This window comes from Budorcas taxicolor, chromosome 23 (assembly GCF_023091745.1).
Source record: "Budorcas taxicolor isolate Tak-1 chromosome 23, Takin1.1, whole genome shotgun sequence".
NCBI lineage: Eukaryota > Metazoa > Chordata > Mammalia > Artiodactyla > Bovidae > Budorcas > Budorcas taxicolor.
In genome coordinates, this window is record NC_068932.1 from 35,003,906 (window position 1) to 35,027,692 (window position 23,787).

Sequence of the window (23,787 nt, forward strand, 5' to 3'; positions counted from 1 at the left end):
AGTCTTCTCCAACACCACAGTTCAAAAGCATCAATTCTTCGGTGCTCAGCCTTCTTCACAGTCCAACTCTCACATCCATTATTGACTACTGTAAAAACCATAGACTTGACTAGATGGACCTTAGTCGGCAAAGTAATGCCTCTGCTTTTCAATATGCTATCTAGGTTGGCCATAACTTTTCTTCCCAGGAGTAAGCGTCTTTTAATTTCATGGCTGCAGTCACCACCTGCAGTGATTTTGGAGCCCCCAAAAATAAAGTCTGACACTGTTACCACTGTTTCCCCATCTATTTCCCATGAAGTGATGGGACCAGATGCCATGATCTTTGTTTTCTGAATGTTGAGCTTTAAGCCAACTTTTTCACTCTCCTCTTTCACTTTCATCGAGAGGCTTTTTAGTTCCTCTTCACTTTCTGCCATAAGAGTGGTGTCATCTGCATATCTGAGGTTACTGATATTTCTCCCAGCAATCTTGATTCCAGCTTGTGCTTCTTCCAGCCCAGCGTTTCTGATGATGTACTCTGCATAGAAGTTAAATAAGCAGGGTGACAATATACAGCCTTGACATACTCCTTTTCCTATTTGGAACCAGTCTGTTGTTCCATTTCCAGTTCCAACTGCTGCTTCTTGACCTGCATACAGATTTCTCAAGAGGCATGTCAGGTGGTCTGGTATTCCCATCTCTTTCAGAATTTTCCACAGTTTATTGTGATCCACACAAAGGCTTTGGCATAGTCAATAAAGCAGAAGTGGATGTTTTTCTGGAACTCTCTTGCTTTTTGGATAATCCATTGGATGTTGGCAATTTGATCTCTGGTTCCTCTGCCTTTTCTAAAACCAGCTTGAACATCAGGAAGTTCACGGTTCACATATTGATGAAGCCTGGCTTGGACTACCTCAGCCTGTAACATAATAACCTCTCATAAACTTTTATTAAATCTTTCTTTTTTCAAGGCTCTTTACAGATACAGAAATATATGTGAGAATAAGGTTTAGTTTTTTCTTGGACATACAAAAAATTAGATATTTTTGATATTTCAAAGTTTAATTAAAATCTACAAAGAGACCAGTTTTACTCACCTTTGGTTTTTAGCACCCAACATAGTAACTAGCACATATTTAATACTTTTTATAACAATTAAATTATTATTAGATATACTTTACTCATAAAATTTGGTATTAGAATGAACTCGTTGGTAGTTTGGTGGTATATTAGTTTTTTAAAAATACTATTTAAGTTCACATTTTATCTTCTTTCTCTTATAGCATCAAACACTTGGCTTGTTCCGGAAACTAAAGGAGCTATTGTTCAAGGGGGATATGGCCATACCAGTGTGTATGATGAAATAACAAAGTCCATTTATGTTCATGGAGGCTATAAAGCATTGCCAGGCAACAAATATGGATTGGTAGATGACCTTTATAAGTATGAAGTTAACCCAAAGACTTGGTGAGTAGATTGGGCTTTAGTATGATGGGAGAATTGGGCACTGTTCTATTTTATATTTGTATAATAGTGGTGTGTATTAGATATTTTCAAGGAGGTATTCTTGACTTTTTTCCATCTTTATTTCGACTAATGATAGTCCTATTATGTAGCAGAGGCACTACATAATACATCTTCTGTGTAGCCATCCTTACTGTAAATGATTGGCTTTACAGTGTTTTCCAGTCCTGTGGATAGTCTTGTTCTGTATCACTCATAAGTGCTGATACTATGTGCAGTTCAGAAGAGCAGTTTTCTTACCAATATATCTTTGAGTTTTGACATTATCTGTACTGGGATTGGTTCTTCTTTACACTCATATTTTATTGTCAGTTGTAAATTTTGAAAGCATTTCTTCAGTTTCATCATCTAATTTTCTGTGAAATACAAAGCTGTGACATTTAGGTAAATTTTCTTTTATTGTTGTTATAAATAATACTACAGTGTATATCTTGAACCAGTCATTTTACATAAGCAAGCGTTTCTCTAGGGTGCATCTCTAGAAGTGAAATTGCTGTGTCTGAGGATATTCACATCCTCAACTTTATGACACATTTAGCAAGCCTAATTGCTTTTCGAGTCACCGTGGTAACATACCACTTCCTCCAGCAGGGTATGAGTGTTCTTGGTTCTTCATAGTCCCACCAATACTTGATAATTATGCGAATATTTTCCTTTCGCCAGTGCAATGGATGTGAATGGTATCCTACTGATATTTTAATGTGCATATCCTGATTGATATAGTAAATCAGCATATTTTTATGTGTTCATTTGCACTTGTGTTTTCTGTTAAGTAAATTGCTTATTCACAGCCATAATTTTTTCTTTATATTTTAAATACTTTTCATTTATTTATTTTCTGTGTATGTGACTTTTATTGACCAATATGCTATTTTTTATGTAAAGTTTTTATCATATTTGGAAAAATTTCAGCAATTATTTCTTTTTAAAAGTTTTTGTTGAAAATAATTGATTTACAGTGGTGTGTTAGTTTTAAGTGTACAGCAAAGTGAAGATATATTCACTCTTTTTTTAGATTCTTTTTGTTGTACTCATTTTCTTTTCTAAGATCTGGAAGGTGACCAGTTTTTTGTTCTAAGATACTAAACATTCTTTTAAACTTACATGAAATTAACTATATGTTTAAATGAAATAGTTTTACACTGAATTGTGATTTGTTCTATCCCCATTCACTTTTACACATATATTCTAATTTTTACTTTACTTGAAAAAAAAGAAAGACAGAATTAAAGAAAATGAAGACTTTTCCTTTGAGTAGCTTTGCTAATTCAATGTTTTGTTTTTTTTTTTTTTTAGTTTAAATAAAATGCAATATTTTTTTTTAGTAGATAGGCTACTTTGCTGAACTTTTAGAAAATGTGTATTTGGAGAAATTATTTTTCAGTGGTGAAGTTGATTATTCTGTGCTATAATTTCCACTTAGAAAAATTAGAAATTACTTCTTTTTAAGGCATAAGAGAACTATAAAGATGGTAAGAATATGTTGGTCAAGATTTAGGAGAGGTAAATGACAAAGGAGGTATGACTGGCATTTTGTACAACTGTTGTTCTTGAGACAATTGTGAATCCTGAAAACTTCCTGAGAAACTGAGCAGAACTTTTGTTAATCAATATGGAGGACCAAATTGTATTTCTAGGTGTGCCAAGGAAGAGAGGTTTTTATTACACACTTAATGATGTAGTCTGGTCCCAGAAGTTCTAAACCTAAAAGAGTTTAGAAAGATGTTTATCTTTGACACATCATGCTCTTTGATTGGATTATGGTGAACTTCCCATGGCCTAAATTGGTGACAGAGCAAAAGTAAATCCTCTCTTGAGTAAAATAGTATCATACAGAGGCTCAAATTAGTTCATTTACAATATATGTTGCAAAACAAAAAATAGCATTGGAGAAGGAAATGGCAACCCACTCCAGTGTTCTTGCCTGGAGAATCCCAGGGACGGGGGAGCCTGGTGGGCTGCCATCTCTGGGTCGCACAGAGTCGGACACGACTGAAGTGACTTAGCAGCAGCAGCAAAAAACAGAAAAGCCATGAAAAAAACCCCAGCCATTTGAAATATACCAATAGGATAATGGTGGTTTCATAAAAAAACTATAAAATAATTAGGATTTTATGATCAAGGAATTAAAGGTAGGAAAATATTGACAGACAACTGGAAACTTATACTAACTTGATTACTAAATAATCAAGTAGAAGTTATAGAATTGGAAAATTGATTATTTACAAATTCTTTGGATATGTTTAACAGCAAATTAGACATAGCTGAGGGGGAGATTAGTGAAACAGAAGATAGGTCATATTGAAATAAAGAAAGACAAAGAATGAAAAATAAAAGAGGGAAAGAAATATGAGGAACATGGGGAAATATTGTAACATGCATGTGATTGAAGTCCAGAAGAGGATTGATAAAATAATGTAGAGCAGTATTTGAAGTCTCAAAGGCCTGAGAATTTCAAAAGTGATAAAAGATGTCCACCTACAAATTGAGGAAATTCTATGAGTATGAAGGGGTGAGTACAAAGAAACATACACTTAGAAATATCATTGTAAAACTGACGAAAACCCAAATGGAATGAGAAAAGCCACCAGAGGGGGAAAAGACATATTCTCTTTAAAGCAGCAACACTAAGACTGACAAATGATATTTTTTAATTGGAAAAATGGAATCTAGAAGGCATGGTGTCTTCAAATGGCTGAAGGAAGATAATCATCTGTGCAAAATTACCCAGTGAAAAACCCTGAAAAAAATGAAAGCAAAGAATAGACTTTTCAGAAAAACAAGAATTGAATTTGACAATAGCAAATTTATAATACAGAAAATACTGAATAAATAAAGAAAATTCTATTGAAGTAGAAGAAAAATAATCCTGGATACTGGAGGGAATAGAGAAATGGAAAGGGTAAATCTAAGTGATTATTTATTATAAAATAGTATAATGGTAATTATAAAAAAGCCCTCTATGTCCAACAAGTGAATACAGGGAAAAATGAGAAGACTACTTAATGCATTTGGAAGAAAACAAGAAAGGAACGGAAAGGGAGCAAAGTAAAATTGGGACAAATATAAAGGAAGATGGTTTAATGGTAATTGCTTCTCTGGTGGTTCAGAGGCTTGGGTTTGATCCCTGGGTCGGAAAGATCCCCTGGAGAAGGAAATGGCAACCCACTCTAGTACTCTTGCCTGGAAAATTCAATGGACAGAGGAGCCTGGTAGGCTACAGTCCAATGAGGTTGCAAAGAGTCGGACACGACTGAGCGACTTCACTTTCACTTTCATAATGGTAATAGAGGCTTAAATATATCAAAATTTAAACGTTTGTTAATAGCAGCACATAACTCAGGAAGAAGGGTAAATGATGTTCAGTGTTTCTAAGGTCTTCGTATTATATGGGAATTAATTAGAAAACTAATTTAAAGTAGACATAATTAGTTAAAGATTTATATTGTAATCATTAGGTAACAAAAAAGCATTCTGTGTCCAACAAGTGAATGCAGGGAAGAATGAGAAGACTACTTAATGCATTTGGAAGAAAACAAAAAAATATTGGAAAGGGAACAAAGTAAAATTGGGACAAATATAAAGGAAGATGGTTTAATTAACTCCAAGTAAGTCATAATTACACTAAAGTAAATATTCCAGTTACACTAAATGTAAGAGACTAAATATTCCAATCAAAAGCTGAAGATTTTTCCACTGGGTGTAAAAATTAAAGCCTAGCCATATGCTTCTTAGAAAATATACAAAAAGTATAAAGGTATTTAGAGCAATTGAAAGTAAAGAGTGGAAGAAAGGTACATATTATGCAATCACGAAACAAAAGAATATTGGTATAATTGTACTCAGTTCAGTTCAGTCGCTCAGTCGTTTCTGACAATTTGCGACACCATGAACCGCAGCATACCAGGCCTCCCTGTCCATCACCAACTCCTGAAGTCCACCCAGACCCATGTCCATCGAGTCGGTGATGCCATCCAGCCATCTCATCCTCTGTTGTCCCCTTCTCCTCCTGCCCTCAAATCTTTCCCAGCATGAGGGTCTTTTCAAATGAGTCAGCTCTTCGCATCAGGTGGCCAAAGTATTGGAGTTTCAGCTTCAACATCAGTCCTTCCAATGAACACCCAGGACTGATCTCCTTTAGGATGGACTGGTTGGATCTCCTTGCAGTCCAAGGGACTCTCAAGAGTCTTCTCCAAAACCACAGTTCAAAAGCATCAATTCTTCAGCGCTCAGCTTTCTTTATAATCCAACTGTCACATCCATACATGACCACTTAAAAAACCATAGCCTTGACTAGAAGGACCTTTGTTAGCAAAGTAATGTCTCTGCTTTTTAACATGCTGTCTAGGTCGGTCATAACTTTCCTTCCAAGAAGTAAGTGTCTTTTAATTTCATGCCTGCAATCACCATCTGCAGTGATTTTGAAGCCCTCCAAAATAAAGTCAGCCACTGTTTCCACTGTTTCCCCATCTATTTCCCATGAAGTGATGGGACCCGATGCCATGATCTTCGTTTTCTGAATGTTGAGCTTTAAGCCAACATTTTCACTCGCCTCTTTCGCTTTCATCAAGAGGCTTTTTAGTTCTTCTTCACTTTCTGCCATAAGGGTGGTGTCATTTGCATATCTGAGGTTATTGATATTTCTCCCGGCAATCTTTATTCCAGCTTGTGTTTCTTCCAGCCCAGCGTTTCTCATGATGTACTCTGCATATAAGTTAAATAAGCAGGGTGACAATATACAGTCTTGACGTACTCCTTTTCCTATTTGAAACCAGTCTGTTGTTCCATGTCCAGTTCTAACTGTTGCTTCCTGCTCTGCATACAGATTTCTCAAGAGGCAGGTCAGGTGGTCTGGTATGCCCATCTCTTTCAGAATTTTCCACTGTCAGACCATTAAGAATTTAAGTCAGGCATATGCCTGGAAAATATAATAGTTCTGAATTTAAATGTACCTTATAACTCTATGTTAAGTAAAGCAAAACTGACAGAAGATGGGACAAATCATAGTATTATTTTTTAAACCCAGTTATTTTGGTGACTGATAGTACATGAAGATTAAAAACCAGTAAAGATAGAAAAGATTTGAGAAGCTCAATTTTGGAGTTATAATTTTGGAGTTTTTTGGTATATGAGTGCATGTTATCTTATGGCTGCAGAATATATGTTGTTCTCAAGTACTCAGGGAACATTTTTCTAAAATTTACCATATACTGGGTTTTAATGCAAGTCTAAAGAAATTTAAAAAGAGTAAAATCATGCGAAGTAATTAACCACAGTGAAATAAATAAAAAGTAACTAGGAAAGGGTGTCTGTAATTAATAAACTCCTTAAAATTGGTTAACTAAATTATGCAGAAAATTAGAACACTTTTGTACTGAATAATAGCACAAGGTGATTATGATGCTGCCAAATAAAGACATTTATAACTTTAAATGCATTTATTAGAAAATATTTTAAAAAACCTGAACATCAGTGGTCTAAGCTTAACCCATGAACAGCCATGAAATTAAAAGACGCTTACTCCTTGGAAGAAAAGTTATGACCAACCTAGACAGCATATTGAAAAGCAGAGACATTACTTTGCCAACAAAGGTCCGTCTAGTCAAGGCTATGGTTTTTCCAGTGGTCATGTATGGATGTGAGAGTTGGACTGTGAAGAAAGGTGAGCGCCGAAGAATTGATGCTTTTGAACTGTGGTGCTGGAGAAAACTATTGAGAGTCCCTTGGACTGCAAGGAAATCCAACCAGTCCATTCTGAAGGAGATCAGCCCTGGGATTTCTTTGGAAGGAGTGATGCTGAAGCTGAAACTCCAGTACTTTGGCCAGCTCATGTGAAGAGTTGACTCATTGGAAAAGACTCTGATGCTGGGAGGGATTGAGGGCAGGAGGAGAAGGGGATGACCCAGGATGAGATGGCTGGATGGCATTACTGACTCGATGGACGAGTCTGAGTGAGCTCTGGGAGTTGGTGATGGACAGGGAGGCCTGGTGTGCTGCGATTCATGGGGTAGCAAAGAGTCGGACACGACTGAGCGACTGAACTGAACTGAACTGAGCTGAAGCTTAACCTCAAGAAGTCAGAAAATAAGCAACAGATTAATCTCAAAGAAAGAATAAAATAAATAAAGGTAGAGTAAGACAATAGGAGATAGAGCACAAGTTAGTGTGAAATAGAAAACAAACGTGTAATAGAGATACAGCCACCAAAAATCAGCAAAGTTGGTTGTTTGTGGAGATAGATCCCTACCCAGATTTAGAAACAGAGATCACAGTTGGCCTTCTATATGTGTGGATTCAGCCAATCATGGATTGAAGATATTAAAAAAAAGTTCAAAAAAGCCAACAGAGCTTGACTTTGTCATGCACCAGCAACTACTTGCATAGCATTTACATTGTGTTTACAGCAGTTTACATAGCGTTTACACCGTATTAGGTGTTATAAGTAATCTAGAAATGACCTAGATTATACAGGAGGATGTGTATAGGTTATATGCCATTTTATGTAAGGCTCTTGAACATCTTTGGATTTTGGAATTGGCGAGGCTTCTCGAACCAATTTCCCACAGACACTCAGGGATGACTGTGTACTCAAATAACCAATTTTCAGAATGAAAATGGACATTATGGACATTATAGACATTAAATGATAATAAATGAACATGATAAGCAACTGTATGAGAGTAACTTTAAAAAAATTAAATGAGCCCTGTCAAGTATCTAGAAAAATGAAACTTACTAGAATTGATGCATGAAGAGACAGAAAATTGGAATAATCTTATAACAAAAAGTAGAGTCTATGCTTGAAATCCTCTTCCGTTAAAGAAACAGACACAAAGGAAGACAAAATAAAACCCCAAACTCTCTAGGCCCAGATAACTTTATTCGTGAATGTGCCCAGATATTTAAGAAGTATGTATTTAAGAAATAACACCAGTCATTCACAAACTTTCAGAGAACAGAAATAATTATTTTGCAGTTTTATGCAGTAGCAAAACCTTGAGACAAAAATATGAAAAAGATTTTACAGCTAAGGAAATTATAGTGTTATCTTTTTCATTAAAATACACAGAAAAATCAGGTGAATCCAGCAATTTGTGGAAACAATAGTACATTATTTGGGTTCACTTTAAGAATAAAAGATTAAATAAAATTTCATAAAAGAATAACACATTAAAAGAATAAAGAAATAAAGGCATATATTTTTCTCAAACAATACATAGGATGTTTAGATAAAATTTAACTTATATTCATGAAGAACGTCTAATGCAGTAGGAATAGAAGTAAACTATTTATGTATTAAAAAAAAAAAGCTTTATTGCAAACATTAGAGTGTATTGTTGAAAAATTTCCCTTTAAAGTTAGGAATGAATAAGAGTGGTTACTATCACTGTTTCTATTCACCATTGTATTGGAATATCCAGACAGTGCAATAATACAATTAAAGTAAAAGGGAATAACAGAATATAAAAGATACATAGGTAATAGTTTGCTTGACATAAGATCAATATAAGGAAAATATAGTTCTATATATCAAGAACAGTTGGAAAATGATAATTTAAAATTCATATAAGATCAGGATGTCAAAAACCTGAGAAGTAAATGTCATGACATATATGCAGGATCTTTACATAAAAAACTCAAAACCTTGTGAGAAATTGAAGGCATAAATAAATGGAAGATACAGCGTTGGCCAAAAAGTTCCTTTGGGCTTTTCCATAAGATCCTACTGAAGAACCTCAGCAAACTTTTTGGTCAACCCAATGTGTTATGATAATTAATGGAAATACTCAGTATGGTAGAGATATCTATTCTGTCCTAATTGATCTTTAGATTTAATATCATCCCAAAACACAATTGCAGAAGGTAATACTTAATTTTAGAAATTGACATGCCTATTTTAAAATTTATATGAAAATTCAAAGGATCAATCATAGCTAAAACTAGCTTTTAGAAGAACAAAGCTGAAAGTCTTCTCTTCTAGATCTTATGAATGTGAAGCTACAGTAATTAAGTATTGCTGCAAAGATAGGGACATAAAGCATTGAGGCAAATAGGAGTTCCCAGATAGACCTACACATTTATCGGAACTTTATAACATGGGGCTTTCCTGATGGCTCAGTGGGTAAAGAATCTTCCTGGAGTGCAGGAGATTCTGGAGGCGTGGGTTCAGTCCCTGGGTCAGGAAGATACCCTGGAGGAGGAAACAATGACCCACTCCAGTATTCTTGCCTGAAAAATCCCATGGACAGAGGGAATTGGAGGGCTACAGTCCAAAGGGTCGTAAAGAGTTGGACATGACTAAGCACCTAAGTACAGACACAGAGTATAACACAGTTGGCACTACACAGTTGTTTTTTCAATAAGTGATTCTGGGTCAATGGTTATACAATTGAAATAAATGAATCTGGGGCCCTGTTTTACATCTCATACACAGAAAAGGGTTTCAGATCAATGTAAATCTAGGTGTAGAGTACAAATAATAAATATTGTAGAAGATAACAGATAAATGTCTTTGTTTTTATTGGTAAAGAAAGACTTTAAAAATAGAATTTAAACAGTATTCTCAGTGAAGGAAAAATGATAAACTGAACTATATATGTGTAAAAATATCACTAAGAAACTGAAAAGGCAAACTGCAGTGTAGATGCTGGTAGTACATAAAGTCAACAAAGGTCCCTTTTCCTGAATATATAGAGAAGTACTACAAGTCAACAAGAAAATGTCAGATAACTCAGTAGGAAATGGGGAAGCGACTTGAACAAAAATATATCCAAATGACCAAAACACGTATTAAAAGCTGCTCAGCCTCCATTACCACAAGGTAATTTAAGATAACATTCAGATACCACTACACATCTACCTAAACAGTTAAAATTTATAAGGTTGTTTATCCAAGTGTGTATAAACTGGTAGAAGCATTCTGAAAAACCTGATGACTGTTTCTGCTAAATTTGAATACATTCATACACATATGTAATATATGATCCTATGAAATAGTTTTCTAGCTATATATTCAACTAATGTATTATAAATATACTATATACTATATACAAACATAGTATACAAATATATATAAATATTGTGGGCTTCCCTGGTGGCTCAGAGGGTAAAGAATGCTCCTGCAATGTGGGAGACCTGGGTTCGATCCCTGGGTTGGAAAGATTCCCTTGGAGAAGGGAAATGGCTACCCACTCCAGTATTCTGGCCTGAGAATTCCATGGACAGAAGAGCCTGGCGGGCTACAGTCCACGGGGTTGCAAACAGCTGGACACAACTGAGTGACCCTCAATTTTTCATAAATACAGTGTATATAAATATAGTATACAAAAGTGAAAGTGAAGTTTCTCAGTACACAGATGCTTTACTGTCTGAGCCACCAGGGAAGTTCTCATAGTATACAAATACACTATATTTCAGACACTCATTATGCAGAGAAATTGTCAAGGATAAACAGCACCAATAGCACGTTCATCAGTATTTTGTAGAATACTGTTAACTAATAACATATTTGTGAAATCGTCTTGTATCACTTTTCCAAAACCTCTGAAAGTTACATTTTTAGAGAAGTCCAAAATCTTGATAGTTCAATAAAGTAGCTTTGAATTGTTCAGTCGCTCAGTTGTGTCTGACTCTTTGTGACCCTATTGACTGGAGCCTGCCAAGCTTCCCTGTCCATCACTGTCTCCTAGAGTTTTCTCAAACTCATGTCCATTGAGTTAGCTTTGAATACTTTAATGTAAAAATAACTCTCATTATATCAAATTTAAGAAGCTATAAAAAATCCTTTCATGTAACCAGATTAACATCATTATGAAAACATATTTCAAGTATATGTGATTTCAGAGATTTTTTTGAGATTTTAATATAGTACCACAGAAGCATTATCTAAAACATCCTGTATTTGTAGAAATTCTCATTTCTCAAAAATGATTCCTTTTGTATTTTAAGATGTTTTATTCATTGGTATTATCCTTTGCTAAGAGTCTTTAAATTTGCTGTAATGATTTTTGGTACCAGGGCCATTAGGGTCTCCATTTCTTAGCCTCATTAAATGAGGTGTCTCATAATGTTTTGTGCATGTACATGTTTGTAGAGCTTGTAGCAGCAGCTCACATCTTCATTTTTCTTCTATGTCAAGGCTTTTATGTAACAGAGACCTCAGATTTTTTTGTCCTATTGTTGAAGTTGTTTTCTCTATTATTGTGTTCCTTTAAAATGCAATAATAAAAGCACAGTATGTTTTGACACATAAGATACATGCAAAACATTATCATTTACAACTTACAGCTGTAATTTTAAATTTGGTATTTTTTTCCTTTTTTTTTCAGCTTAAAAAAAGATTTCAACTATACTTAGAAATACTAAAAAAGTAGTGTGTCTTATGTTTCCTCATGATTATATTCAGAGTTTGCATTTTGGTAGAACAGTAAAATGTGTTCTCCTATGACTTTTTTTTGAGAAAAAAAAATAGAAGTCTTGTAACATAAAATTCTCCATTTTAACCATTTAAAGTTTACAATTCAGTGGTTTTTGTTTATTCATAATAGTATGCTGCCATCACTGATCTCAGAATATTTCCTTCTCTCCTAAAAGAACTCCTGTACTTTCCTCTACCCTTTCCCTCCATCCCTTGAAAACCACTAGTCTACTTTCTGTCTCTATAGTTTTACCTATTCTCAGTATTTCAGGTAAATAAAATGTATAGTACGTGACCTTTTGCATCTGGCTTCTTTCACTTAGCATAATTTTTTCAGGGTTTGTCTGCGCTGTAGTATGTTTCTGCACTAGATTCTTTGTAATGGCTGGATAATATTCCATTGTACGAATATACCACGTATTGTTAATCCACTCATCAGTTGATGGACAGTTGTTGGGTTGTTTTCACTTAGGGCTATTGTGAGTAAGGCTGCTGTGAACCTTCTGTAGAGTTTAACTTTATATTTTGGTTAAAGTAATGTTTAAAGTGTTTTCAGGTTTCTTCTCTGTAAAGATACAATTTTTCTTTTTTAAGTAATAACCTTGTGGGGGATACTTTTCGCTTAGGTAAACACAGTTTCTCATTAAATTTTTTTAAAAAATTATTTTTAACTGAAAGATAATTGCTTTACAATATTGTGTTGATTTCTGCCATACATCAACATGAGTCAGCCACAGGTAGATATATGTCCCCACTCTCTTGCACCTCCCTCCCACTTCCTGCTCCCATTGTACTCCTCTAGGTTGCCCCTGTTTGAGTTCCCTGAGTCATACAGCAAATTCACATTGGCTATCTATTTTATATATGGTAATTGCATATGTTTCCATGCGACTCTCTCCATTCATCTCACTTTCTCCCTCCCTCATCTCCCCCGGTCATATCCATAAGTCTCTTCTCCCTGTCTGTATCTCCAATGCTGCCCTGCAGATAGGTTCATCAGCAGCACTTTCTAGATTCTATATATTTTATACTAGTTTTAGCATCCATTAATAATTCTTGTGAGAAACAGTTATTACTATGATGATTACCATATGGTGGTATGCTAATGTTTTTCCGTATAAATATCACAAGTTGTATGTTCACTTATATCAGTATGAAATGATAGATTTTTATTTTATTCAATGTTTTATAATCTATTACTATTCTTTCTTTTGGTGCCAAAAGTGTCCCAGATTTGGCCTCTCTGAACTTTTTCAGTAAGTGTTCTGTATTCTTAAGACACGTCCCCAGTCATTCTTGTGCCTTTCTATACTTTCAGGCACAGGCATAAAATAAATTAAATTTTTTTACATCTTGTAGTTTCCTGCTCTAGTAAGTCATTTATTTCCTCAAGGAACCTTGATTGCTTCTAGTACATAATTGTATTTAAAAACAAGATGAGGGGACTAGGTATGTTTATTACTCTTTTGATGTGTTTATCAGTTCAGTTGCTCAGTTGTGTCCGACTCTTTGTGACCCCATGAACTGCAGCACGCCAGGCCTCCCTGTCCATCACCAACTCTCGGAGTTCACCCAAACTCATGTCCATTGAGTCAGTGATGCCATCTAACCTTTTCAACCTCTGTCATCCCCTTTTCCTTCTGCCTTCAATCTTTCCCAACATCAGAGTCTGTTCAAATGAATCAGCTCTTTGCATCAGGTGGCCAAAATATTGGAGTTTCAGCTTCAAAATCGGTCCTTCCAATGAACACCCAGGACTGATTTCCTTTAGAATGGACTGGTTGGATCTCCTTACAGTCCAAGGGACTCTCAAGAGTCTTCTCCAGTACCACAGTTCAAAAGCATCAATTATTTGGCGCTAAGCTTCCTTTATAGTCCAACTCTCACATCCATACATGACCACTGGAAAAACCATAGCCTTGACTAGATGGACCTTTGTTGACGAAGTAATGTCTCTGCTTTTTAATATGCTGTCTAGGTTGGTCATAAATTTCCTTCCAAGGAGTAAGTGTCTTTTAATTTTATGGCTGCAGTCACCATCTGCAGTGATTTTGGAGCCCAAAAAAATAAAGTCTGCCACTATTTCCACTGTTTCTCTATCTATTTGCCATGAAGTGATGGGACCAGATGCCATGATCTTAGTTTTCTGAATGTTGAGTTTTAAGCCAACTTTTTCACTCTGCTCTTTTACTTTCATCAAGAGGCTCTTTAGTTCCTCTTCACTTTCTGCCATAAGGGTGATGTCATCTGCATTTCTAAGGTTATTGATATTTCTCCCGGCAATCTTGATTCCAGCTTGTGCTTCCTCCAGCCCAGTGTTTCTCATGATGTACTCTGTGTATAAGTTAAATAAGCAGGGTGACAATATACAGCCTTGACGTACTCCTTTTCCTATTTGGAACCAGTCTGTTGTTCCATGTCCAGTTCTAACTGTTGCTTCTTGACCTGCATGTATGTTTCTCAAGAGGCAGGTCAGGTGGTATCTCTTTCAGAATTTTCCATAGTTTCTTGTGATCCACACAGTCAAAGGCTTTGGCATAGTCAATAAAGCAGAAATAGATGTTTTTCTGGAACTCTGTTGCTTTTTGTATAATCCATTGGATGTTGGCAATTTGATCTCTGGTTCCTCCACCTTTTCTAAAACCAGCTTGAACATCAGGAAGTTCATGGTTCATGTATTGCTGAAGCCTAGCTTGGAGAATTCTAAGCATCACTTTACTAGTGTGTGAGATGAGTGCAACTGTGTGGTAGTTTGAACATTCTTTGGCATTGCCTTTCTTTGGGATTGGAATGACAACTGACCTTTTCCAGTCCTATGGCCACTGCTGAGTTTTCCAAATTTGCTGACATATTGAGTGCAGCACTTTCACAGCATAATCTTTCAGGATTTGAAATAGCTCAATAGGAATTCCATCACCTCAACTAGCTTTGTTCATTGTGATACCTCCTAAGGCCCGCTTGACTTCACATTCCAGGATGTCTGGCTCTAGGTAGAGTGATCACACCATTGTGATTAACTGGGTCATGAAGATCCTTTTGTACAGTTCTTCCGTGTATTCTTGCCACCTCTTCTTAATATCTTCTGCTTCTGTGAGGTCCATACCATTTCTGTCTTTCATTGAGTCCATCTTTGCATGAAATGTTCCCTTGGTATCTCTAATTTTCTTGAAGAGATCTCTAGTCTTTCCAATTCTATTGTTTATAGACCCTCTCAGAAGATAGAGCCAGAAGATTTACAAACATACATCTGTATCTATTTATAGAAATTGATGTATATCTTTATTACTGTATATCTGTCTGTCTAAGCTGCATAATAATGTAATACAACATTGTAGGATTTATTTTAGACTTATTCTCCTTCATGTTTGTAAATCCCAAATCCCTTTTGAAAGTGAGAAATTCAGATCCCATTTTACAATTCATGTATTTTTTAAAAAATTACCTGCTTATTAGGAACTGGAAGTTGGTTTATATAATGTAGTAAAGGTATCATATCTGGAAAAGCAGCTGCAATTTTTATCACCATCACTTTATTTTCTTGTTGTCTTTTGATTAATAGACTTTATTTTTTAGAACAGTTTTAGGTTTAAAGAAAAATGAGCAAAAGGTAGGCAGGAAGCATCCCCAAATACGTACGTATGTTCCCCATCCCCAGTCTATTATTAACATTTTGCATTAGCGTGGTACATTCGTTACAGTTGATGTCAATATTGATCCATTATTACTAGCTAAAGTCCATAGTTTACGTTAGGATTTACTTTTGTGTTATAGGTCCAGTGGGTTTACACCATGTATAATGACATGTTCCACTACTACTATATCATACAGAATAGTTTCAGTTGCCCTTGAAATGGTGTGCTCACCTCCTGCTCTTCCTGCCCAGCCCCTGGCAACTATTGATATTTTTGCTGTGTCCATTGATTTGCCTTTTCCAGATTGTTATAGTTGGAATCATACAGTATATATCCTTTTTTAGATTGTCTTCTTTCTCTTGGAAATATGCTTTTACGGTTCCTTGAAGTCTCTTCATGGCTTAATAGCCTATTTTATCACTGAATAATATTCTGTTGTATGGATGTGGTGCAGTTGTTAATCCATTCACCCACTGAAGGACATCTTGGTTATTCCAAGTTTTGACAGTTATTAATAAAGCTGCTATAAATGTTTTTTGCATCAACATAAATCTTCAGCCAGTGATCACAGTTGTTGAATTGTGTGGTAAGTGTGTTTAGTTTTTAACGAATGTGTTTAGTGCTGTAAGAGTGATTGTACAATTTTTCATTCCTACCAGTAATGAATGTTGCTCTGCACCCTTGCTAGCATTTGGTGTTAATGTTTTGAATTTTAGCCATTCTGTTAGGTAGTGGTGAGTCATTGTTTTAATTTGTAATTCCCTAGTGCCCTATGATGTTAAGGATTTATGCATATACTTATTTTGCCATCTTTATGTCTTCTTTGAAAGGCTGTATTTTCAGATCTTCTGCCAGTTTTTAATTGAGTTATTTTCTAACTGTCGAGTTTTAAGCGTTCTTTGTATGTTTTGGATTCAGGTACTTTATCAGATATTTGTTGTGAATAATTTCTCCAAGTCTGTGGCTTACTGTTTCATTCTCTGAATGATGTCTTTCACAGAACTTAAGTTTTTAATTTTGATGAAGTTGAACTTAGCATTTTACTTTTATAAACTGTGCTTTTGTTGCTGTATCTAAAAAGTCATCAAACTCATGGCCACCCTGTGGTTGTCCTGTGTTATCTTCTAGGAGTTTTACAGTTTTGTATTTTACATTTTGTCTTATGATTCATCCTGTGTTAATTTTTGTAAAAGGTATAAGATCTGTCAACTTTCTTTCCTTTTATTTTTTTTTTTTGCATTGGATGTCCTGTTGTTTCAGCACCATTTACTGAAATGACTATCTTTCTCTGTTGAGTTGTTTTTGTTAGAAGCTAGTTGACTGTATGTGGGTCTATTTCTGGGCTCACTGTTCTGTTCCATTGATCTGTGTGTCTGTTCTTCCCCAAGTACCATGCTGTTTTGGTTATTGTATCTCTATGGTAAGTCTTGAGGTCAAGTAATGTCAATTTTCTGAGTTTGTTCTTCTCCCACAATATTGTGTTGACTGCTCTTTCTAGAATTTTGACTGGGATTGCAGTGAACATATAGACTAAACTAGGAAGAAGTGATATCTTGATAATAGTAAATCTTCCTGTCCATATATATGGACTATCCCTTTATTTACTTCTTTGATTTCTTTCATCAGAGTTTTGTAATTTTCCTAATATAGATCTTATCCACATTTTATTAGATTTATACCTGTTTCAATTTGTGCGGGTGCTGTGTAAATGGTGTTGTGTCTTTATTTCAAGTATCCATTGGTTATTGTTGGTATGTAAGAAAGCGACTGACTTTCATATATTAACCTTGTATCCTGAAACTATAATTACTTATTAGTTCCAGGAGTTTTAAAATTGTTGTTGTTGTTGATTGTTTGGTATTTTGTACATAGATGATCATGTTATGTGTGAAAATGACAGTTTTATTTATTCCTTCTCATTTTGTATGTCTTTCATTCCCCGCCCCCCCCCACTTTTTTGGCTTATTGCACTAATTACAGCTTCCAGTAAAATGTTGAATAGGAGTGGTACAGAATATATCTTGTCTTTTTCGTTTTCTTAGAAGGGAAGCATATGTTTTCTTGCCATTAAGCATAAATTTTGGATAATTTTTTTTTATCAAGGTGAGGAAATGCCCCTCCCATTCCTAGAGTTATTATTCCTAGAGTTGTTAGAGTACTTTATATGTTCTAGATATAAATTCTTTATCAGATACGTGACCTATAAATGTTTTCTTCCATGCTGTATGTTAGTTTTCATGTTATTTTTAGTGTCCTTTGAAGCTCAAGATTTTTTAATATTTAAGACTGTGTTATCTGTTATACATTTTATACTGTTAAAATGGTGTCATAGTAAGCATCCATTGCCTAATGCAAGGCAAAGAATATTTGCTTCTGCAGTTTCTTCTACGAGTTTTATCCCTTGTAGCTCTTAAATTTATTTTATTCAATTTTTAGTTAATTTTTGTATATATTGTAAGGGAAGGGTTCAGTTTCTTTCTTTTGGATATCCAGTGGCCCTAGCACCATTTATTTGTTGAAAAGAGTATTCTTTCCTTTCTTTGAATTGGCTATTTTGGGCTCTTGAATTTCCACATGAATCATAGGATTGTTTTTATTGTTCAGTTGCTAAGTGTGATCTCAGGACTGAAGGCTCCTCTACCCTTCAGTGTCTCCTGGAATTTGCTCAAATTAGTGTCCATCAAGTCGGTGATACCATCCAACCATCTCATCCTTTGTCACCCTCTTCTCCTCCTGCCCTCAGTCTTTCCTAGCATCAGGGTCTTTTCCAGTGAGTCTGCTCTTTGTATCATGTGGCCAAAGTATTGGAACTTCAGCTTCAGCAGTCTTTCCAGTGAATATTCAGGATTGATTGCCTTTAGGATAGACTGGTTTGATTTCCTTGTAGTCCAAGGGTCTTTCAGGAGTCTTTTCCAGCATCACAATTCAAAAGAAAAAATTCTTTGGTGCATCGCCTTCGTTATGGTCCAACTTTCACAACTGTATGTGGCTACTGGAAAAACTGTAGCTTTGATTATATGGAGCTTTGTCGGCAAAGCGATGGTTCTGCTTTTAACTATGCTGTCTATGTTTATCATAGCTTTACTTACAAAGAGTTTATTAGTTAAAAAACATCCAATTGGGATTTTATAGAGTAAGTTGAATCTGTAGATCACTTTGGAGAGTATGACCATCTTAACAATATTTTGTTTTCCAATCTAGGTAAAAAGGTATCTTTTCATTTTTTAGGCTGTCTTTAATTTCTCTCCTCAATAGTTTCTTGTCTTCCTGGTATAAATTTTATGTGTTTCATTAAATTTATTTCTAAATACTTTATTGTTTTTGATCCTGTTGAAAATTGTTTTATTATTTTTATCTTAATATTTTTCATTTCTTGTAATAGCAGTACAGTTTATTTTTTGCACAGTGTTCTGTTAACCTCCAGACTTGCTAAACTGATTTATTAGCTATAGCAGTTTTTTGTAGGTTTATTTGAATTTCTATGTAAGATCATGTCATTTACAAGTAGAGTTTCACTTCTTCCTTTCCCATCTAAATGCACTTTATTTTCTTGCCCATTTTCCTTTCTATAATCTCAAATACAAAGTTGAACAGAAGTGACAAGAGTAAAAATCCTGCTTATTCTTGATCTTAGAGAGAGAACATCTTGTCTTTGACCTTTAAGTATGATGTTAGCTATGTTTTTTGTTTGTTAGTTTTGTAGATATCCTTTGTATTAGGCTGCTGTAACAAATTACCACAAACTGTGTAGCTTAAAATGATGAAAAGATATTCTGTTACAGGTCTGGAGGCCAGGAATGCAAAATCAAAGCATAACCATGGCCATGCCTCTTCCAGAAGTGCCGGGAAAAGGCCTTTCTTTGCCTCTTCTAGCTTTGCCTGTTAGTGTTCCTGGAGTTGTGGTTGAACCACTCCATTTGCTTCCATAGTTACATTCTGGTTTTTGTTCTGTTCAGTTGCCCAGTTGTGTCTGACTTTGTGACTCTGTGGACTGCAGCTTGCCAAGCCTCCCTGTCCCTCATCATCTCCTGAAGTTTGCCCAAGTTCATGTCCATCGCATCGGTGATGCCATCCATCCATCTCATCCTTTGATGCCCCCTTCTCCTTCTGCCCTCAATCTTTCCCAACTTCAGGGACTTTTCCAATGAGTCTGCTGTTTGCTTCAGATGGCCAAAATACTGGAGTTTAAGCTTCAGCATCAGTCTTTCCAACGAGTATTCAGGGTTGATTTCCCTTAAGACTGACTGGTTTGATCTCTTTGCTGTCCAGTGGACTTTCAGGAGTCTTCTCCAGCACCACAGTTTGAAGCTATCAATTCTTTGGCATTCTGCCTGCTTTATGGTCCAGCTCTCACAACCATACATGACCACTGGGAATACCATAGCCTTGACTATAGGGACCTTTGTCGACAGAGTAATGTTTCCGCTTTTTACCACGCTGTCTAGGTTTGTCGTAATAGCTTCCTGCCAAGAAGCAATTGTCATCTGATTTCATGGCTGCAGTCAACATTTGCAGTGATCTTAGATTCCAAGAAGAGGAAATCTGTTACTTCTTCCGCCTTTTCTCCCTCTGTTTGCCATGAAGTAATGGGACCAGCTGGAATCAAGATTGCCGTGAGAAATATCAATAACCTCAGATATGCAGATGAAACCACCCTTATGGCAGAAAGTGAAGAGGAACTAAAAACCCTCTTGATGAAAGTGAAAGTGGAGAGTGAAAAAGTTGGCTTAAAGCTCAACATTCAGAAAACGAAGATCATGGCATCGGGTCCCATCACTTCATGGGAAATAGATGGGGAAACAGAGGAAACAGTGTCAGACTTTATTTTTTGGGGCTCCAAAATCACTGCAGATGGTGATTGCAGCCATGAAATTAAAAGACGCTTATTCCTTGGAAGAAAAGTTATGACCAACCTAGATAGCATAATCAAAAGCAGAGACGTTACTTTGCCAACTAAGGTCCATCTCGTCAAGGCTATGGTTTTTCCAGCAGTCATGTATGGATGTGAGAGTTGGACTGTGAAGAAAGCTGAGCACTGAAAAATTGATGCTTTTGAACTGTGGTGTTGGAGAAGACTCTTGAGAGTCCCTTGGACTGCAAGGAGATGAAACCAGTCCATTCTGAAGGAGATCAGCCCTGGGATTTCTTTGGAAGGAATGATGCTAAAGCTGAAACCCCAGTACTTTGGCCACCTCATGCAAAGAGCTGACTCATTGGAAAAGACTCTGATGCTGGGAGGGATTGGGGGCAGGAGGAGAAGGGGACGACCGAGGATGAGATGGCTGGATGGCATAACTGACTCGATGGACGTGAGTCTGAGTGAACTCTGGGAGTCGGTGATGGACAGGGAGGCCTGGTGTGCTGCGATTCATGGGGTCGCAAAGAGTTGGACATGACTGAGCGACTGAACTGAACTGAGCTGAACTGAATGGGACCAGATGCCATGGTCTTTGTTTTTTAAATATTTGGTATTAGGCCAGTTACCTTACCTCCTCTCTTTTCTGTTGTGTCTCTTAAATGGACATTTGTCATTGGATTAAATCCACTGGATAAACTTGGATGAGTTCCTCATCTTTAAATGCTTAATTTAATTGTATCTGAAAAAAATACTTTTTCCGAATAAGGTAACATTCCCAGGTTCTGGAGATTAGGACATGGATGCATCTCTTGGGGTGGGCACCATTCATCCTTACCAGGTTGAGGAATTTACCTTCTGTCTCTCTCTTGTTGGGTGTTCTTTTTTTCTTTTTTTAATCAGGAAAGGGTGTTGGAATTTTTCAAGGCTTTTGCTATATCTATTGGATATATATACAGAGAAGTGGGATTGCTTGATCATATCATAGTTCTTGGTAGTTTAGTTTTTCTTTTCTTTTTCAGGAATGTCCATACTGTTTTCCAAGCTGACTATACCTCTTTCCATTCCCATCAGTAGTACTTCCAGATCTTTTCTTCACATCCTTACCAAGACTTAGCTTTTCAAACTTGTTAATTATTTTCAATTAAAATATAATTGACATATAACATTATATTAGTTTTAGGTGTACAGCTTAGTGAATTGATATACGTTTGTGTTGTAAAAGGATTACAACAGTAAGTTTAGTTAACTTATATGTATAGTTATAAATTATTTTTTCTTGTGATGAGAACTTTTAAATTCTTAGCAACTTTCAAATATAATACAGTATTGTTAGATATAATCTCCATGAATATTATATTATCAGGGCTTATTTGCCTTATAACTGGAAACATGCCTTTTGACCATCTTTTACCACCTGCCTTTTGTGCCCACCAGTCTACCTTTCATATCTATAAGGTCATTAAAAGATTTTTTTAGATTCTAGCTATGAGTGAGATCATAATGTATTTGCCTGTCTCTGACTTATTTCCCTTAGTGTAGTGCCCTCAAGGTCCATCTGTGCTGTGACAAATGGCCAGATTTCCTTTTTTGTGCCTGAATAATATTTCTCTAGCTTTTTCCAGTCAACAGTTGATGAGCACTCTGGTGGTTTCCACGCCTTAGTTATTATAAATAATGCTGCAATGAGTATGGGGATGCAGATTTCTTTTTGAAATAGTTGTTTTATTTCATTTGGATAAATAGAGTGGAATTGCTGGATAATTTGGTAGTTCTATTTTTTGAGAAACCTCCATACTGTTTTCCACAGTGACTGAACCAATTTATAGTCCCGTCAACAGTTCATAAGTGTTCCCTTTTCCCCACATCCTCACCAGCACTTGTAATTTTCTGGTTTTTCGAGAATACCATTCCAACAAGTATGTGTGTGTGTGTGAGGTGATATCTCTGTGGTTTTCATTTGCATTTCCTTGTTGAGTGATTTTCATGTATCTATTGACTCTTTGTATGTCTTCTTTGGAAAAATGTCTATGCAGATCCTCTGCTCATTTTTTAATTAAATTGTTCTTTTTTTTTTTTTTCTATTGAGTTATGTGAGTTTTTATACATTTTAGAGATTGCATTTTCTCAACTCCACAAAGCTAGGCCTGCTATGGAGAACTTGTTATTTATTTTCCCCTGGGCAAGTGCCTAAAGTGTTCAAGGTTATGCACATTTTGCCACTCAACAGGGTGGAGCCAGTTATACATGTGTGCTCGTGCAAGGGTGTGTTTGGGGTCCTAGCTACATGGGGGAAGGATTTATGGATTGTTGGCAGTCATGCGTGTGCTAGCTTGGGTGAATCTACTTCATCCTGTGTAGTTTATGGCTGGGGTTCTTGGTAAAGTTCCTGAGGTAGTTAATAGAAACCTTTGCCCTTCTTGGGTTTTGTACCCTGGTTGCTGAGAGCCCTGATTTCTCTCCCTTGCTGATCCCATTATTGTTTTAGAAGGCGTGAAAAAGAAGTGGGCTTCTTGGGCATTACCCTGCTTGGGCGGACGCTAGTCACCCACTAGGCTCATGGGTGAAACAGCAGCTTGAAGAAGTTTCTCTTGGCAGTGAGCTGTTGTTGCCTTGGGGCAGGTGAAGTGAGAAAGTTACACTGTTACTAATCGCTTCCATCCTGTTCTTGGAAGTTTTGCTCTGAGTAGTGCTAGGACTTCTCTGCTGGACTGCTGGGCTCTCACAAATGTCCTCCTGTCTCCAAGTAGTTGACAAAATCACTGCTTCTGTGGGAGCACCAAGGCGGTGTTGACTGAAAAAATAACGCACAACCTAAAAGTTCAGAATTATGTTTTATTTGGTGGACAAATCTAAGGACTTAGGTCCAAGACACAGCATCTCAGATAACTGAGAGACTGCTCCAGAAAGGCAAGAGAGAAGCCAGGTTAATACGAGTTTTTGCAGCAAAGTCCATGTAGTCAGAACATCAGAAGATTACTGTTACTTAAGGAAAACCAGACATCTCAAATTAAGGAACTTAGCACTTTTTTCTATGTAGGAAAAGATACAAAATCGAGGCTCATAGAAATCATTGCTTTGAGATGCACCTTTGCTATCTGGGGCCAGTATCTTGTGCTTCTCATCCTGAGTCTGCCCAGGGTGCTCTGTCCAGGGTGGCCTCACTGGCGGCGTACTGTTTCCATTCTGAGTTTCCTCAGGGCTCACCATCGAGGTTGCAATGTGATTGCTCTATGGCTGCAGCATCCTTTTTTTTTTTTTTTTTAACTGATATGACAGGCCATATTTTTTATTCTCAGCAGGAAAATCTTATTACAGCACCTTGATAATGTCTCTCCCCTGTATCTTCTTATTCAGGCTTATTAAAAAATTTAACA

General features: G+C 36.2%; 1 protein-coding gene across 1 annotated transcript in view; it reads left to right on the top strand.

Annotated features, from left to right (window-relative positions):
• Positions 1 to 23,787, top strand: part of ATRNL1 (attractin like 1) — a 795,857-nt gene that overhangs the window by 110,274 nt on the left and 661,796 nt on the right. The window contains exon 9 of the mRNA XM_052660645.1: positions 1,266 to 1,449. Coding sequence (XP_052516605.1) covers positions 1,266 to 1,449 — 184 coding nt within the window. The remainder of the gene's footprint in view (positions 1 to 1,265; positions 1,450 to 23,787) is intronic.